The 20,097-nt window shown below is 36.5% G+C and overlaps 1 protein-coding gene across 1 annotated transcript in view; it reads left to right on the top strand.

Annotated features, from left to right (window-relative positions):
* Window positions 1–20,097, top strand: part of SLC9C1 (solute carrier family 9 member C1) — an 81,412-nt gene that overhangs the window by 42,302 nt on the left and 19,013 nt on the right. The window contains exons 14-19 of the mRNA XM_082733391.1: window positions 606–728; window positions 3,949–4,046; window positions 7,733–7,852; window positions 16,285–16,480; window positions 17,603–17,788; window positions 19,619–19,768. Coding sequence (XP_082589517.1) covers window positions 606–728; window positions 3,949–4,046; window positions 7,733–7,852; window positions 16,285–16,480; window positions 17,603–17,788; window positions 19,619–19,768 — 873 coding nt within the window. The remainder of the gene's footprint in view (window positions 1–605; window positions 729–3,948; window positions 4,047–7,732; window positions 7,853–16,284; window positions 16,481–17,602; window positions 17,789–19,618; window positions 19,769–20,097) is intronic.

The following is a 20,097-nucleotide window of genomic DNA, read 5'->3' as shown; positions in this document are numbered from 1 at the left end:
GATCTTGAGCAATTCTTCAGTTTTCTCTGAGCTTCAGCTTTTCTCTGCTGTAAAATGAAGTTATCCATAATCCCCATCTCCCAATGCTAAGTTCATTTTCTACTCTACTCTACCTTAAGTGATTAGGTTAAGGCAGTGATCGTCAAACTTTAGCAGCAGCAGGAATCATAGAATGCTTTGTAAAAACACAGATTGCTGCCCTTTTCCCCAGACTTCCTGATTTAGCAGGTCTGCAATGGGGTCTGGGAATGTGCATTTCTAACAATTTCCACATGACGCTGAGGCTGCTCAGAGTCCACACTTTCAGAACCATTGGTTTAAAATGGGATCATATATATGGTAGCTTTTATAAAATGTCAATAATGCCATGTAAATGTAAAAACAGGATATAGCGTCTTTCCTCCAAAAGTGGCAATTATTTTACTTTCTAGATAACTGTGAAATGATGAGGAAACTCATCTGAACTCTTCTTCTATATTTAACAGGTTTTCTATAATATTTTGAACCAAATTTTTAGGTGAATTGTTTGAGGGTTATGTATGCTAAACAATATCTTAGTATTCATGTATTTGGGGTTTTTTTGTTCTTATTTCTGTTTCACTTAGTTGAACCAAGGAGAACAAACAGAACATCAAAAGGTGACGTGTCTAAACTGTAAGGGGATAGATGAGACCCTTAACGTTGAAGCAACGGAGCTGGCCAACAGGCGTCTCTTGTCGGCACAAATAGTTAGTACTTGATCATACACTTTCAAAATGATATTTGGGCCTAAAATTATCCTGAAAACTTTGTCCTTCGCTAAAGACATCTGTTTTTGTTTTGTTTTGTTTTTTAAGCCATCTTGACTATGCTTACCTGCATAGCTTAAGAGATTGTTACAAAGGCAAAGGAAAGTTTGGTGCTATCTTGGGAATCCATTTGACTGACAAAAGAAAGAAAAGGAAATAGATTCATCCAAATTAGCCTAAGTAAAAGGTGATTTATTAAGAGGATTTGGGAATTTCACAGATCCCAAGGCAGGAATTACGGGGGAACTGAATCTTCAGGTGTGTTATGCAACCATTTCCACACCACCCATCTCTGGCTCTACACCAGCATTTCATGAACAACACCAATTCTGCTAATAGCTTTAGGTAGAGAGTAGTTTTCAGATCAAATCTTGGATAAAGGTTAGAGAAATTCTGTGGCACAGCAGCATCCTAGACTCTGTGGAAAACTGCTAATAGGCGAGTTACCATTTACTATCCAGGTCAGGATCTTAACTCATTGCCGTGACTCATGCTCTCAAAATGTTCATGGTGGGCCTTCAGCACTGCCTATGGACTCTCATGCAAGTCTCAGCTATTCCAGCCATACAGAATTCCCAGCATTCTACCTGTTCATTCTCACTTGGAAAATGGAAGGTCTATAGGGTACAATTGTTCTCTATACAGCATTAGTCCTAGCAGAGAGGCTGACTCTCAAAGGCAGCTTTTCCAAGGACCTAAATAATTTCTTTAAGCAACGGAGGCAGTGCCATGAAGTATGAACTTATGTCCACATAGTGCTTTGTTCCACCAGCAGAGTTTATATCATATCTTTGAGTCATCTCCAGATTTTTTATTTATTTCAGGAAAATAGAGTATTCAGGAACCCTCCAAATCAATACAGGAGAATCCATGTTAAGTTTTGCTTTCATTAATAAGGTGACTCAAAACTTATTCTTTTTAGTCTCTTTTCTCCCCATCTGTAAAATAGGAAAATGCTAACTGCAAGAACTCTTAGATTGTTTTCCACTTCAGATATCCTATGATTTCAGGAATATACATTCCATGTACTTTTTTTTATTTCTTGCCCTAAATGTTCGTTTTCTACCATTATATCTTTGCTGATTTTGTGCTATGTATTGGGTCTTAACCAGGAAATCCTATTTTTTAAAGTAGGTTGGATCTTTCTGTTCTGTTCTCCAGCTCTTTATCTCATCTCGCATCTTTTTTGGACTTCTTTGTTCTGGCCTATCTTCATGTTTACCTTGGTTTGTTAATTTGGTTTCTGCAATCTCAATTCTAATGCTCACTGTTCCAACCATAATATTAATCAGGTGTGAGAGCTTTTATGTAAATCTCAGCCAGTTATTATTAACCGGGGCAATACCCTCACTACTGTTGTACATTAGAAGAGGAAGCAGAGTATGATACGACAGTGTGGTAAAGGAGAGGCAACACCCCCAACCATAAGACAAAGGGGAGACAGGCTTTAAATTCAGAGAAAACTGAGTTTCTAATGTGATCTTGGGAAAAACTCTTAATCCTCTAAGTCTCAGCTTTCTCATCTATGAAATACAGATTAGAATATCTTCCCCATGAATTTCTTGCAAGAGTTAAATAATTCTATGCAAAATATATATAAATCAGTTAATTTCATAGTATGGTAGGTCACCCAATAAATGGCAGTTACTTTAAGGTATCAACCATTCTCTAAATTCTTCTTACATTTTGGTATGGATGATCAATTAAGAATGAACATTTTTCTAGTGTCTGTTTTTTCATTTGTGCTGCTAAGCTCTCATGAATTCTACACTACTTTCAGCTTCCTTATTTTTCAACAGACTATGGTATTTCCCTGCATGGATATTGATAATATGTTAATCTCACATTATTTTATAAGCATTTTAACTAAGTTTAAGAAGAAGAACGTTACTCTGTTGAGTTCCTGTGTTACAGACAAATGACCTTTGTTACCTCATTCTTTTTTTTTTTCAAGATTTTATTTATTTATTTGATATAAAGAGAGATAACAAGTAGACAGAGAGGCAGGCAGAGAGAGAGGGCAAATCAGGCTCCCTGCTAAGCAGAGAGCCCAATACAGGGCTCGATTCCAGGACCCTAAGATCATGACCGGAACCAAAGGCAGAGGCTTAACCCACTGAGCCACCCAGACACTCTTGTTGCCTCATTCTTAAACCTAGTTTTATTCTGGGGCACCAGGGTGGCTCAGTCAGTTAAGCCTGTGCCTTTAGCTTAAGTCATGATCCCAGAGTCCTGGGATGGAGTCCTACATCAGGCTCCCTGCTCAGCGGGGAGTCTGCTTCTCTCTGCCTCTGCCCCTCCCCACTGCTTATTCATTCTCTCTCTCTCTAAAATAAATAAATAAGATCTTTTAAAAATATTAGTTATATCCCATTCTGGTATCCCTCAAGAGCAAATCTGCATTTTGATATCCATAAATGATGGTGCAGATGTGTTCTATGGAAGCAAAAATCTTTACTTATATCATACATTCCAATTCAGGAAGCTGGTCTGTGCAATGATTTTGGACAGTGTTCAGCACACTGTGGCCAGGCCAGTGTCGGACGGGGAGGTGCTTCTCCAGCATCAGAGTTAGTGCCGGAAGCAAAGTGAGTCTCAGTCTCAGTATATGGACCAAGTGAACAAATGACTGCTTTCTGCACCACAGCAGCAGTCCGTTTAATGCTTATAATAGACGAGAGAAAAACAGTTGTGTTGTCAAAATATTTGGAAAAATGAAATCAAAGTTATAAACCAGGGTTCCCCACAAGAGCAGTTCTCAGAGTCTTTAAATTTCTAATGTGCATCATAAACTGTTAAGATGGGGATACACTCGCAGCAGGAAGTTCCCAAAGTTATTTGACGACAGAACGCCACTAATTTTCGAAAGCCTAATTAACATCTAGGGGGAACTTAGCTTCCTGAAGAACCAGTTTGGTTTAACCCAAAGCTCGGATGGGTCTTCCGCACTGATGGCAAGGTCTGGACTGCCGAGAAACGTTCTTTTTATAGAGATAGTAGATTACTTAGGAATTTTTTACTTCTTTCTCACCCACTACCTTTCCATAAAGGAAACACTAAGTTATTGTCGTTGTTATTGTTATTGTTATTGTCATCGTCATTGTCATTGTCATTGTTATTGTCATCCATGCTCTATCATAATCTTCCCCTTTTTTTTCAGGCGAGCTACCAAAGGCAATACAGGAATGAGACTCTGTCCCAGAGTGCAGTCCAGGTGCTGGTCGGTGCCGCGGGAAGCTTTGGTGAGAAGAAGGGAGAGTAAGTACACTGGCAAGAGAAAGCTTCCATCCTAAGCACCTGCATTTAGGAAACGATGCAAGTGAGTTTGCTTGCTCTTTCTGGTAACCTGGGATCATCTGGTAACACGTGTGCAAGCCACGGCCTGCTCTGCACCCCCAAATCAGGCCAAATCACTTCCTTTCTGTTTCCCAGCTTGCTCTCCTTATTCAGACTCCTGCACTTTTGAATGTGTTGCTGTTGCTAGCGGAGACGCTCTTCCCTTCCTTCTTTTGCCCCCAAAGCTGAGCTGTGGTAGAACACTCTTCCTCTTAGACTGCTTGAATACCTCACTAAGTTCAAAGACTCCGTTAATTCCTCCAAACACATCGGTGCATATTCTCTCTTAATACCCAGCATAGTTTTGTAATAGCTTCTTTTGCTGTAAGCCTCTGTACTACACGGCAAGTTCCTTGAAATCCACGCGTTAGCTTCCGATCCCCTTGGAAGGATGAGGGTATATGATGGGGCTAAGAGGAGAGTTAAACTGCCCTGCAGTTAACAACGATGTTCCCCCAAAGCCCGGACATAACATAACTTCTTCTTCTAAACCATACTCCTTGGTCCCCTGGGTGGCTCAGTTAGTTAAGTATCTGCCTTCAGCTCAGGTCATTGTTTCTCAATCCTGGGATGGAGCCCACATCAGGGTCACCGCTCAGCAGGGACTCGGCTTCTCCCTCTGCCTGCTGCTCACTCTGCTTGTGCTTTCTCTGTCTCTCTGTCTCTCTCTCTCGTGTGTGCAAGCACTCTGGCAAATAAATAAAATCTTTAAAAAAAATAAAAATAAAATAAGGATGCCTGGGTGGCTCAGTCGGTTAAGCCGCTGCCTTTGGCTCAGGTCATGATCCCAGGGTTCTGTGATCGAGTCCTGCATCAGGCTCCTTGCTCAGCAAGGAAACTGCTTCTCTCTCTGCCTCTGCCTGCCTCTCTGCCTGCTTGTGTGCTCTCTCTCTCTCTGACAAACAAATAAATAAATAAAATCTTTAAAAAGAAAAATAAAAAATAAAATAAACCACACTCCTAGCATTGAAGACACCAAAATTCCCTGCCAATGGTCCCAAATCTCATTCGTCTGGTCTTCTTGGGCCTTTCCCTTGGGCCATTATCTCAAGGGCAGACGGGGCCTTTGGTGCGCCTACGCTGAAAGCTAAGAGCAGCGTCAGCCGGGTGTCCACTCCCCATTGCTGGCTTGTGGCTCAGAGAGCGATAAAGCCCTGTGTGGGAAGAGAAGCAGCCGGATGCCGGAGAGAAGTCTCATTAAAGTTGGGAGTACAGATTTCAAAGAGTGAAAGAGATTGCATTTCAAGCCTAGCCATACAAATCCTTATGACATACTTGTCAAGGAAGTAAAATAAAATACATCTGGCTTAAGATTTCATTTTCTTGATGAATGAGGCGTAAGGACAAGGGCCTCAGTTTGCCCTCCACTCTAGGCCATTCAGATGCTTACAGGAAGGAGACGGGGACAGAGGGCTGGCCAAATGTGAACACTTAGAAACAGTGTGACGCACACTTTAAAGAAGACAGACACACAGTGGACAGCGAGAGTTTTTAAAATGGATGAATAAATAACATGCTGAAAAGCATTATCACTGCATTGTTCAGGAGAAGTTAATATTAAAAAAAAAAAAAAAAAAAAGGCAGTATAGAGCAAGCCAACCCATTGCCTTGATTTTTCCTCTTTAACGCCTCCAGGAAGGCAGAAGCAATGTATGCCTAGGAAGACCCCAGAATCAGGAGAAGGGAGTTAAAGGGTTGAAAGGATGCCTAGTGGATGACAAAGGCACATTTTAGAATATATTATTTTTTAGTGATTCATAAATGAGATAAATATTATATATGAATATGTGCAAAGGTATATGGCAGGCACTGTGGGGAGTATCATTAGTGGAATGGTGGTCCAATCTCCAGAGAAGTAACTCCTAATTACACTTAGAGTCAGTACTTGCCTTGCAGTTGACTTGGCCATTTGCTGCTCATTTCAGCAATGCCCCATGTGTCGCAGTGTCCTGTGGCAAGAAAACAAGTCTAAGGAGAGAAAGAGTTGGGGGATTTAAACAGGGGCACCAGGACCTATGCTAACTGCCTGTGTAATTGCCTGAGAAAGAATTCTTTGAATAGAGAGCTTATATTTATTAAGTACTGTGCCAAGCACAGTTTTAAACACGTTGCATGTATTACCAATCTAAAGTTAAAAAAATCCTGTGAAATAAGTGTCATTATTATCTTCATTTTGCTGATGAGAAAGGTGAGGAGAAAAGAGATGAAATGATTTACCCACAGCCACTTAACTGATAATTACAGAGCTCGCCTTGGAAGCTTCAGCTGCCTCACTATCCGATTAAAGAGATCACAGCCATCTTCCTATAAAAGCAAGGAATCTGATGACAAAAGATAGGAATTCAGGAGGCTGAATTGCTCATACCACAGAATTTTAGGATTTATAGAAGCTTAAGAAATGACCAGATCTTAGTTGAGACATTAATTCCTTCAAGAAGGTTTCCTGATTCCCCAGCACTAAATACCAGCCCCCCACTTGATGGATTCAGACTGCCCTATTGTTTATGATCTCCACAGCAACACCCACTACAATTTAATGCAATTGTTATTTGCCTGTTTCGTTCCTCTAGTCTGCTGGTTCCTTAATGGCAGCGATCTGTTTTTGTTTATGGTTTCTCTCCAGCTTTTAGGAAGAATAATACATTCAATAAATATTTTTAAAATTAGGAACAAATCAAGCTCTATATACATTTGTGATTTTCCATGTGGTTACCATATCATTCATTCTATTGAGTCACAGAGAATTGAATGACTTCCTTCTTTTCAGTGACATCTGTATTCCCATAGCAGAGAAATCGTTCAAATTTCAGAGTAAGAACAGTATAGTCAATAGGAAGGACAAGGTCCACCTTTGCATTTAAGTCACCAATACCCTTCCATTAAGCCATATTTTAAAGTAAGGCCTCAGATCCAAGGACAAAGCCCTATTGCCCTTCTGATGAAGATAACAAAAACCAAGGTATTTTGCTAAACAAGACCAGATCATAGCACGTAGTTATGAGCCACTTTGTTAGAAAAGTCAACAGAAACCTAGAGACAGTGGGATATGTGCTACGAAACTGTCTTTGGGGTTTTAGGACCACTGACTTCTCCAAGTAATCATTAACTCTTTACTCACCACTTGTATTTTCTCCATTAATTCCCTTAACTACCTGTCCAGGAGTTGAAATCAATCAAAGAGGTAAGAGGATTATGAGATGGGTTGGATGCCTCAAATATACTTTCTTATTTAATTATTCCCAACTGACATGGATATTTTCATGTCTATTTTGTAGAGCAAACATTTTAATGAGGTAATTTCATGAGATAATGGGGGCCCCATCATGAAAACTGGATCTATTTGAATCACATTATTCTTTTCCTCCCTGAAACTTGACCTCTTTATTTTAAACCATGTATCTCTCTTTAATGAGTGAGCCCCAGAATCTGAATTCATAATTATATATCTACTTGTATCTACAACTTTGTGACTTGGACCTATGCTCATGAAAGTGTCCTATTTCTAGTTATCAATGGACAAAATCATCTTCTTGCTGTCTGACATTACTGCATTAAATCTAGTCCCCAAATATTAAAGCAGATTTAGTGATTACTTCTTTTTTCCCCAGATATATGGGTCCTGAGGCAATAAAGAATTATTCTGAAAGCAAAAAACTTCTTGCCTTTATTAGAAAAGTATTGCTAAATTGGGTGTACAACACTAAAAAGGAAAAAGGGATCCCATCAAGGTAAGTGATTTTGAACCTTACTAGAACTGTTATTATACTGACCTTTCTACTTTTTAAATTTATATCCTGGGAGCTCCTGGATGGCTCAGTTGATAAAGCATTTGACACTAGATCTCAGGGTTGTATGTTGAAGCTCCACAGAAAATTTAAGAAACAAATTCATATCCTGAATATATTGGAAAATATTTGGGGTAGTTTATAATTAAATTACTTACATACATACAAAAAGTTACTTGAAGAAAAAAAAGATAGTATAATAACTTTTCTCTTATTACTGAAGTAAATTTCATATAACAAGATTAACAATTTCTAAGTTATCATTCCATGTTATTTAGTACATTCACAATGTTGAGCAAACATCATCTCTGTCAAAATCCAAAACATTTTTATTGCCTCCAATATAAAACCAGCACTCATTAAGCAGTCACTCCCCATTCTCCCTGCACACACCCCCACAGCTCCTGCATCCCACTAGTCTGCTTTGTCTCTATGAATTTACATGTCCTGAATGTTCATATAACTAGAACCATCAAACACATAGTCTTTTGTTTCTGGCTTCTCTCACTCCCCATAATGTTTTCATCTACATGGTAGAATGTATCAGTAACATAAGTTTCATCCACTTTGTAGCAGGTATCAAGACTTTATTCCTTCTTATGGCTGAATAATAGTTCATTGTACAGAAACATCATATGTTGTTTACCCATTCATCAGCTGATGGACATTTGGGTTGTTTTCACCTTTTGGCTACTGAGAACAGTGCTGTTAAGAACATTCATGTAAAAGTATTTGAATACCTGCTTTCCACTTTTTCCATACTTTTTGGGTATGCACCAAAGAGTGAAATTGTTGGATCGTAAGATAATTTTAAGTTTAACTTATCCCAAGGAACCACCAAATTGTTTTCCACAGCTATTAGATGATTTTGAAATCAGGAAATATAAGTTTATCAACTTTCTTTTTCAAGATTGGTGTAACAATGTAGGTAATTCCATGTAAATGTAATTACATATAAATTTTAGGATTTGTTTAATTTTGAAAAAAAAAATGCCATTGAGTCTTTCATGGGGATTACATTGAATCTGCAGTATTGTCATCCTAATAATATTAAGCTTTCCAATTCATGAACATGAGGTGACTTTTCCTTTACTTAGATCTTCCTTTATTTCTTTCAGGAATGTCTTATAGTTCTTAGCATACAAGTCTTTGATTAAAGTTAATCCTATTTTTTCTTTCTTTTTAAGATTTTTATTTATTTATTTGACAGAGTTAGAGAACACAAGTAGACAGAGCAGCAAGCAGAGGGAGAGGGAGAAGCAGGCTCTCCCCTGAGCAGGGAGCCTGATGCAGGGCTCAATCCCAGGACCCTGAGTGGAAGGCAGTTGCTTACCTGTGAGCCACACAGGAACCACTTTTTTTGCTTTTTTGATCCTATTATAAATGATACTGTTTTCTTTATTTCATTTTAAGATTGTTCATTCCTAGTGTATGATTTCTGTATGTTGACTTTGTATTCTGTGAAGCTTTGCTGAATTCATTGATTAGCTCTCCTGTTTTTTGTGAATTTGCTGGGATTCTTTCTGTAGAAAATCATGTCATCTATGAATAGAGATAATTTTACTTGCTTCTTTCCAATTTGGATGCCTATTGTTTCTTTTCTTTGATTCAAGAGGAGGAAATATAGACCGTTCTTCTCAATAAAAGTATCAATTATATAGCATCTTTAATCTACCACACTCACTACAACAAAGAGATTGTCATATTATAGGGTTTTTTAAAGCCTTCAATACTGACTAAAGCTATAACTTTTTAAGTAATTCTTTTTGTTGATGCAACTTAATGAAAGGGAGATTTTTAAAACTCCCCATAAGCTATCTCTGAATATCACTCATCTCAAAGTGATTAGTGCAGATCCTGGTGCCATGTGGCTTGGTTTAGAATCTCAAGTCTCTGTCATTTATTATCTGAATGATCATTTCAGTCCTCAGTCCTCAGTCCTTCAGTCCTCAGTGTGTATATATATATATATATATATATATATATGACCATTATGTGTCAGTTACTTTGCCACAGGTCATATATATATGTATATACATATATATATGACACATAATGGGCACCAAAATATGCGAGTTGGGTTCTCCTCTGTTTCCTCATGGAACTGTGGGAAAGAATACATGAATAGTATGTGTAGAAGTGCCTAGACCAGGGATTAGTACTGGGTAAGCACTTAACAAATGTGAGCATTTATTACTAAGTACTGAATTCCAATAATAGAAGTATTACTGAAATGTTGAACTTGAGAAGTGACAGAATCACAAACAGAAACAAGTCCAGTCACCAAAAGAAACTGAATAGGAAAACACACATAATTCTTAAAATTAAAAATTCAACTTAAATTATCCATACCTAAATAAGTCAATAATAGTATATCTATTTTGAGGGGATACAGCTAGAGCTACAGAAAGAAGAATAAACACCTAGCATTAATTGGGTTTCCTTATCAGGGTCAGGGCTCTGAAAGAAAAAGATCAGGAACTTGAGATCTAAAGTGGTAACACTTGGGAGATAAATCTGAAGATCTTGAACCCTCACAATCCCCATGAATACTGTAGCCTGGCAGAAGGCAGCCACCTCTTTCTTGCTAGAGGATAATAGCCTCCTATCCCCTTCAGATGTTACAAAGACATCACAAGATAATTCTCGTCTTTGTTTCAAGGTTATTCTCTACCACCTCTCACTGTTTCCAAGGTAATTACCCATATCAGATCTCAACACAGCTAGAGGAGGAAATACAGTGCTTTCTTTAGGAGACAGTTTATCTACCGAGGAAATTACAAGGCCTGAGTAATACAAGCAAATACTGGTAGACATATAATGGAATGGATCTTGAGGGTATTTATGTTGTAAATAAGACCAGATTAGGGAGAATTTATTGGCATGATGGTCTTATCCATGATTCAAGGTTCAACATTCTGTTAAGGACACTTGGAACCAGTACAGTTAATCTCTTGGGATTGTTCTTTGAAACTTGACCAGGCCAATAACCTACAATAAGTGAAGTATGGATGATAAAAACTGGAATATTTACAAAAATTATTATAAGAGAATGAAGGACCCATCACTTTGCCCCCGTGGGAAGGACCAGAGGATGTTTACTTTCACAAGGCAACACTGTGAAACTCAGTGATAGATGCCCTCGGCAAGACATGGTTGACAGTAGTTGAGGTTGCCAAGGAACTAGTCTTACTAGTATCGAAAGGATTTGGGAATGGCAGAAGACAGATGGCAGCACTCAAATGTCAAAAGCAAGGTGGGCATCCTTTTTTTGTGAACAGCAAACCTGGAAGAGCAGTCAGACTACCTTGGCCTGGGTATGGGTAAGATAATTTGTGTCAAATGACAATGTAGACAAATAGTTAACTACATTTTATTTGACTTTTCTAAAAATAAAGAACTGGTCAGCAAAGGGGTGAGGTCAACTACTGCAAAGGAAGATCATGATTCCCCACTCTTTCCTTATACCTAAGTCAGTTCTCAGAACCAGAGCCTTTGAAAAAGGTCTACAATAACACCACAAACACATAGGATAAATATTCCCTCAATCTTTTCTCAGATGGACCTTTAGTCACTTTACTAAAAAAATTACTTTTAAGTGGGAAAAAAGAGAATACTGAGACTTTTAAAAAGACTTTGGAGGGAATATAAATAAGCAAACAAACAAAAGACCAGAGGCTTGAAATGCTATCACAGTTCTCAAATTAGAGAGGAAGCTTTTAGGTTAAGTCTCTGACCCAGTCTGCTTCATAATAATCCAGCAAGTCCACTGTGTGGTTATTTCTCTATATCTCCAAGTGTATACATGGGATGAATATAGTTAGTGTGTAGCTGAACATTCACATTGTCTTGCTGACCTATAGAATAAGAATATTATGGCAGGAAGGTCCAAATGACCATGTGGAACCCTGGCCAAAATAGTCATAAGAAGTAATATAGTATTCCAGGCATAAAGAAATTAACACCAACCTTAAAGATTTAAAGGAATTGAGAGTAATCCCCACCATATCCCTTTCGATTCATCTATCTGGCATAAACAAGTCAAATTACAGTCACTTATAAATTTAAGCAAAAGGTAACATCAACTTTATCCTTTCATCTTTTGAAGGGCATCTTGGCTCTTTCCACGTTTTGGTTATTGTGGACATTGCTGCTAGGAACATTGAGTGCATATGGCCCTTCTTTTCATTACATCTGCATCATTGGGGTAAAAATCATGGAACACTGCATCAAAAAAGAGAAGAGAGTTGAGGAAAATTGGAAGGGGAGGTGAACCATGAGAGACTATGAACTCTGAAAAACAATCTGAGGGCTTTGAAGGAGCTGGGGGTGGGAGGTTGGGGGAACCAGCTGGTGGTTATTAGAGAGGGCACAGATTGCATGGAGCACTGGGTGTGGTGCAAAAACAATGAATAATGTTACGCTGAAAAGAAATATAAAAAAAAAAAACTAATGATGTACTGTATGGTGACTAACATAATACAATTTTTAAAAAGTAAAAAAAAAGAAAAAAGAAAAAAAGAAAGAAACATATAAATAAATAAATAAATGTCTGGTAGGAAAGAAAAAGGTAACATCAAGTGCAATGCTGTGCCAGAAATGACTTTATTGCTGAAAGAAATCAGGAAAAGCAGTCTGTATTATAGTTTAAGATAGTGACATAGGAGGCCCCTGAACTTAACTCTTTTCATCAACATACCAAATCCACAGACACATATGGACCACTTCCCTCTCAAAAAAAGCCAGAAAGTAGCTGAGTGATTCTTACATATCAGGCTAATGAGAAAATACCTACATGAAACAGGTCGTAAAGACTGAGACACACTGTCAGCATAAAACTAACCCTCTGGCATTGAGGCAGGCGATCAGAAGGGAACTCATGGTTCCCAGCTTCTCCATGAGAAGTAAAGGGTTTGGACCCAACATCTAGTGCCCCAACTTTTGAGACTTCCACTTGAGAGATGGGCCCCCAAAACATCCTCTCTGAGAGATAACTGGGCTTATGTCCACAAGATCCAGAAGACTAGAATAGACAATGAAACAGTTCTTAATGGGCTTGCAAGGACAGTGTCTCCCGGAAATGAACTTGTGCAAGAGTTTGGCACCCTGGCTTTTGTGGTTGCCATCCAGAGGACACCCCCCTATTAGTAACAGAAAAACATATGAAAGTATAAATCTCACTGGTAAAGATAAATATATGATAAAATTCAGACCACTCTAATACTGTAACAGTGGTGGATAAATCGCATAAAAATCTAGCATAAAGGTTAAAAGTCAAAAGTATTTTAAAAATATAGCTACAATAATGGATACACAAGACAAAAATGGGTAAATATAAATTATGACTGTCAACAAACTGGGTAAAGAAGTGGTATACCTCATCAAAGGCCATAGTTGACAATCACACAGCTAAATTCATATTCAACAGTGAAAAGCTGAAGGCTGAAAGCTTTTTCTCTAAGATCAGGAGCAAGATAAGGAGGCCACTCTCATAATTTTTATTAAAATTAGTATTGGAAGTTCTAGCCAGAGTAATTAGGCAAGAAAAAAAAAAGTCATCCAAATCAGAAAGAAATGAATAAAACTAACATCTTTTGCAGATGTCATGATATATACAGAAAACCCTAAGAACTCCACAAAAAAAAGTTAGAACTAATAAACAAATTCAGTAAAGTTACAGCATGCAAAATCAATATATAAATATCAGTAGCATTTCTATACACTAATAACAAAAAAGAATTAAGGAAATCCCATTTATAACTGTATTAAAATGAATAAAATACTTAGGAATAAATTTAACCAAGAAGGCAAAAGACCTCTACACTGATTACTGTAAGACATTGATGAAAGAAATTAAAGAAGATACAAATAAATGGAAAGATATCTTATGCTCATGAATTGGAAGAATTAATCTTGTTAAGATGGCCATACTATTCAAAACAATCTATAGTTTCAATGTAATCCTTACCAAAATTCCAATTAACATTTTTTACAAAAGTTTCAAAAAATCCTAATGTTTGTATGGAATCACAAAAGATCCTAAATCGCCAAAATGATCTTGAGGGGGAAAAAAAGAATAACACTGGAGGTATCACAATTCTTGATTTTAAACTATATTAAAAAGCCGTAGGGATGCCTGGGCGGCTCAGTTGGTTAAGCCTCTGCCTTCGGCTCAGGTCATGATCCCAGTGTCCTGAGATCGAGTCCCACGTCAGGCTCCTTGCTTGGCTGGGAGCCAGCTTCTCCTTCTGCCTTTGCCTGCTACTCTGTCTGCCCGTGGCTGCTCTCTATTTCTTTCTCTCTCTGACAAATAAATAAATAAAATCTTCTAAAAATAAATAAGTAAATTTTTTAAAATTTTTTAAAAGCTGTAATAAACAAATAGTATGGTATTGGCATAAAAACAGACACATAGATCAATGGGACAGAATAGAGAGCCCATGAATAAACCCATGAGTATATAATCAATTAATTTATGACAAAGGAACTAATGATATACAGTGGGTAAGGGATAATCTCTTCAGTAAATGATGTTGAGAAAACTGGACAGCCACATGCAAAATAATGAAACTAGACCACTGTCTTACATCATAAAAATCAATTTGAAATGGAGTAAAGTAAGACCTGAAACGGTAAGTCCACAGAAGAAAACATGGAGGATGAACTCCATGAGAGCATTCTTGCAATTCCATATTGAATGAAATCATATGGCATTTCTCTTTCTCTGACTGACTTATTTCGCTTAGCATAATAGACTCTAGCTCCATCCATGTCATTGCAAATGGCAAGATATCATTATTTTTGATGGCTGAGTGATATTCCATGATTTCCATGATTGTGTGTGTGTCAATACACACATGTACCACATCTTCTTTATCAGCTAATGGACATTTGGGCTCATTTCATAGTTTGGCTATTGTTGATAATGGTGTTACAAGCATTGGTGTAGATATGTCCCTTCAAATCTCTATTTTTGTATCTTTTGGGAAAGTTTCTAGTAGTGCAATTGCTGGATGATAGGGTAGTTCTGTTTTTAACTTTCTGAGGAAACCTCTTACTATTTTCCAGAGTGGCTACACCTGTTTGCATTTCCATCAACAGTTTAAGAGGCTTCTCCTTTCTCTGAATCCTGCATCTTTGCCAATTTCTATTGTTTCCTGAGTTATTAGTTTTAGCCATTCTGACCATTATGAGGTATATCTTATTGTGGGTTTTGATTTGTATTTCCCTGACGATGCATGATGTTAAGCATCTTTTAGTATGTCTGTTAGCCATACTTCACCTCCCCCTCCAATTTACCCAATTCACTTTTCCTTTCCTTCTCCTCATGTCCTCCATGTTATTCCTTGTGCTCCACAAGTAAGTGAAACCATATGATAACTGACTCTCTCTGCTTGACTTATTTCACTCAGCATAATCTCCTCCAGTCCTGTCCACATTGGTACAAAAGTTGGATATTCTGCCCATTTCTTAACTGGATTATTAATTTGGGGGGTGTTGAGTTTGATAAGATCTTTATAGATTTTGGATATTAACCCTTCAACAGATATATCATTTGCAAATGACATAGCTCCCATTCTGTAGGCTGTCTTTTAGTTTTATTGACTGTTTCCTTTGCTGTGCAGAATTTTTATCGTGATGAAGTACCAATAGTTCATTTTTGCTTTTGTTCCCTTGCCTCAGAGATGTGTCTGCAGTCCGGGTCACAGAAGTTGCTGTCTATGTTCTCCTCTAGGATTTTGATGATTTCCTGTCTCACATTTAGGAGTTATTGATTTGATTTAATATTTGATTTAAATATTTTGATAAATACATTTTGATAAGATGTGGATTCATACTGTTTCATTACCACACATCCTGGGACTTTTATTTTTTTACAGATTCTATGCCTCAACAAGAAAAGATGCTCATGATACGTTGTCAAGAAAAAGAAAAAAAGTTTAGAATGATATGTATGATAAAATTTTTGTGTTTACAGATAATGATTACATAAGAAAAAAGATTGGTCTAATATTCAAACTGTTAATAGTAATCATGTCTGGCAGGTGGAAGGAATTCCCTTTGTTTATTATTATTTTTTAATATTTCTAATTTGAATTATCCCATCTCATGACCAAAGTATTTCTATTAAAACTAAAAATGGATGAGAGTTGAGGAAGATGGGGGGAAAAAGAGGGGAAACAAGCCTCAAGACATCCAGCAGAGGAGGAAATTAAAAGTACAATATCTGAAGGGAGATGCCAGAAAATGTTAGGTAATGATTTCTCCTACCCAGAACTAAGCTGGGCTGTGTACTATAGATGATTAGAACAGAACTGAACTGAAAGTCATTCAGTGTAATTATTTTATTAGATAAAACTCTTTATTTTTTGTAGACATTGCATTCTTCGTTTATGCCATAAAATTGTATTTACGGATGAATTTGAGTATATTGGATATCTTGTGACACTAATGAATATGTTTCCTATTATAATTTCTTGGATACCTAACTTAAGTGAGATCTATGACCAGGAATTAAGATACTCTAACTACTCTTTTCTTGCATTTTATATCGTGGAGGCCCTATTTAAGGTAATCCAAAATTGTGGTGTGTGTGTATATGTGTATGTGTGAATATGTTATATGTCTCACAGAGAGATTCTGTAACTTCATTTCCAACACTAACTACACACAATTTTCTAAAGGAGTGTATGAAATTCTTTCTCACTTCCCAAACTTTAATTTTTAAAGGTAAATTTTTAAGGCAACTCAATAGAAAACATCCATACATTAAGAACTGATTTTGTATTTGTAAACATAAATTTTAAAATGGTGTGTGTCAAAGGGAGTTTCAAAGGTATCGATAGTGTTCATAAATTTAGCAGGATAGTGTTCATTTTAATCTTTTTTACTACTAGATAGAGATAGGTGGAGTGATAGATATCCCTTCATGCCTGAAAAACATTCATGATTTGATTTTTAAATCTAATATAAAGGTAGTTGTAAAATGAAGAAAGGGTCAACAAACTGATAATAATATTGATAATAGTATTGTGTTATATAGACCAAAAAGTGAAGACTGAGAATATGAGTATATAACATGATGGACAAAAACAAGGGAAAATCTAGAAGCAAAACCCGTTGCATGCACAAGGGACATCACTCCCAGTGACTGGAGCTTGGGATGGATTGGTCAGCATGGATGTTAGAAAGATGTTAGATGTTAGATGTTAGATGTGGAGGGTATGGAAACGAGACATGGACATAAAGAATAAAGAGCTTCATAAGCCATGCTATCTCTTTCACTTTTGGCATCATCTACCATTTATAGTCTAATAACTTCTAAATTCACATTCCCACCTCAGATCTTACCAAGAACCTCAGATCATATAGAAACTGATGACTGGATCTCTCCAACAAAATGCTATACAAATATCTCAAACAGCACATTCTAAAAAATTTATCTTCTCTAAACCTACTTTTCTTTCAGAATTCCACTGAAAACCCACAATCATCTTTAATACTTCCCACTCTCTTGGCTATGCTTTAATATTTAATCATTTGAATTTTAAATTAATATGCTTCCTTACTAGTATTTCAGACAAGAAATCTTAAGGTAGATCAGAAAAGAATCTAACTAGTGATGTTTTATTATTGTGGAAAATGTTACAGTAAAAACAAAAACAAGATAATGTATTTTTTTTTAATCAACAGATGGCTGCAATGAGGAAAGAATATTTTTTACAGGCCTGGAACCTATTTGAGTTAGCAATTACATCAGTTGGCATCATAGATATAATTCTTATTGAGACAAATTCTATTACTTATACTCTTGATTTTATTCTAACAGTAATCTTTATAAAAATTGTTCGATTTCTTCGCCTACTACGTATTTTGAAGGTAAAGAACTATTAAATCATTCAATTTCAAATTTCTACTGACTGCTTCATGAAATATGGACTAAGATCAGTTTAGTAGTTTTATGATTTCCACTTTTTATTGAGATGATGTTTATATTTTAAATTTTATAATCCTTCCACAAATTAAATTTTATAACATATTATTTTATGAATATCCAAATTGTATGTGCAATTTATTTAGTACATGAAAGTATAGAAATACTCAGTATAGCTTTTTCTTTGAATAGAGAGCACATAAAAAATTCCATAGTAATGTAAGTATAAATTAACCCCAAAGTAATGTTTATTTTTAGAGATACCTGGTATAAAACCTGGAAATCAACAAAATAACCATGCACACCATTCATAGTGACAAAGCAAGTAGTATAAATTCATACATATTAAGAAGGCAAAAATTATGCATTTCATGTTTCATAAATTCATAGTAACATAAAATCACAGCATCAAAAATAACCTTATTTGTCTAATCATCTTTCTATAACAAGCATGATATTATTTATTATCTATACAATTATTGCAATGACATGGGACTCACTCCATCACAAGGCATGTGAAGTATATATACGGAACAGGGATACATCCCCTCTCTTTCACTGGCTCGCTCTATTCATACAGAAACAAGACACATGCACATTTAAGCACTGTGAGAGGAACAAACCTAAGGGAGACGTGGTTCATCTAGAGATAAAACTAACAGATTAGAATCTGTACATTTAGAGCTTTCTTACATATGCTTAAAAAATACTTTTGCTAAGGTCTAAAAGGATGCAACTAGTAGCTTTTCCCATTTTAGTGTTAAATAAGACTGCAAGTAATGCTAGTGTGCAATTTGACCTAAGGAAGACAAGCAAAGCGTATTCCAGGGACTAGTTAATTCTTTCTTATTGGAGGATATATGGGGTCTACCAAATATTTTAAGTGAAGAAACTGGAAAACCACCTAAGGAAATTTTGTTTAGGTATTCAGGAAATTCTGAACCCTTAACATATCAAATGATAGGCCCTGGAACATCAAGACAAATTAGACTTATAGACACTCTAGACACTCTAGAGAACTTATAGAAGGAAAATGACCTATCATCTAGATGTTCCAATGTTACATTGTAAGGTAAGTGCAAAACAGAGTATGTACAAAATGCTAACACGATTTTTTAAAAAGATGTTTTTTATTAGGTGGTGCTTAAACTGAATATTGAAGAATGAGCATAAATTAGTGCTTTGAGGATTAATGGCAGTTGGTCAGCGGGGAGAGTATGAAGAATATGGAGCATAGACAGGAAAACACGGGAAACAGCCAACTATGGGGAAGTTAAAGGACTGCAGAGTGGTAACAGATAATCTAGAAAGTTAAACCTCAGCAAAGAAACAATGAGAAATTAATGGTGTGGTCAAACAAGAAGTATAGTTGGGGTGGGTTCTAACTCCCAAATAAGCCTTCTGGTAAGAAGGTTAGTAGAAGATTTCACAGGTATAAGTGGCAGTACTTTATACACATTTATGACAAGCCCAGATTAATTGCATTGTTTTCCAAGAATTTAAACCAGTTGGAAGTAGTATTCAATGCTCTATAAAGGACATAAGTAAAGAGTAAATTCATAACTTCACATAGGTATCCAGCACTATTAATTATAGGGAAATCACTCTGGTCATGAAGTTATAAACTTGCCATGAATAAAATAACCTTGACAGGTTATTATAGTTACTGTTGAAAACACGTTATTTCTTAATATTATATACTTTAGTTAAACTAATCAATATATAATAACTAAATGTATACAATTTATAGTAAATGATAGTTCCATTTTTTCCAGCTCATAACCCCAAAGTTGCTACAAATAATAGATCAAAAGATGAGTCACCAGCTGTCCTTGAAATATGCTATACTAAAAGGATATGTCCAAGGTGAAGAAGATATAATGACTATAATTGATCAGATTTCAAGTTCTAAGCAGGTTAAACAGGTGAGGAAAACTTTCATTAGTAAGGTAAGGGTTTATTCCTCCAATCTCTCAGCTGCCCCCACCCATTATGTCCTCTGTCTATATATGTAGAAGTGGTCTTTGACACAATTTGCTAAGTAATTTGTGTAAAAACTAGTCTACATATGTATTATTCAGAAGCTGAATATGTCTGTTACTGAATTGTCTGTGCCACAGTAGCAAATCACGAGGCTTTTGCAAGCCACCTTTTGGGGCACATGAAACATATGGGCAGTGGTCATTAGCTCCCTCCTGATGCAAATTCCAGGATCTGTCAACAACAGGTGCACTAAATAGGAAATATTGGAAGA

The sequence above is a fragment of the Mustela nivalis genome (genome assembly GCF_964662115.1).
Source record: "Mustela nivalis genome assembly, chromosome: 1".
NCBI classification, from domain to species: domain Eukaryota; kingdom Metazoa; phylum Chordata; class Mammalia; order Carnivora; family Mustelidae; genus Mustela; species Mustela nivalis.
Note: the sequence above shows the minus strand (reverse complement) of the source record. Positions and strands in the feature narration are given on the sequence as shown.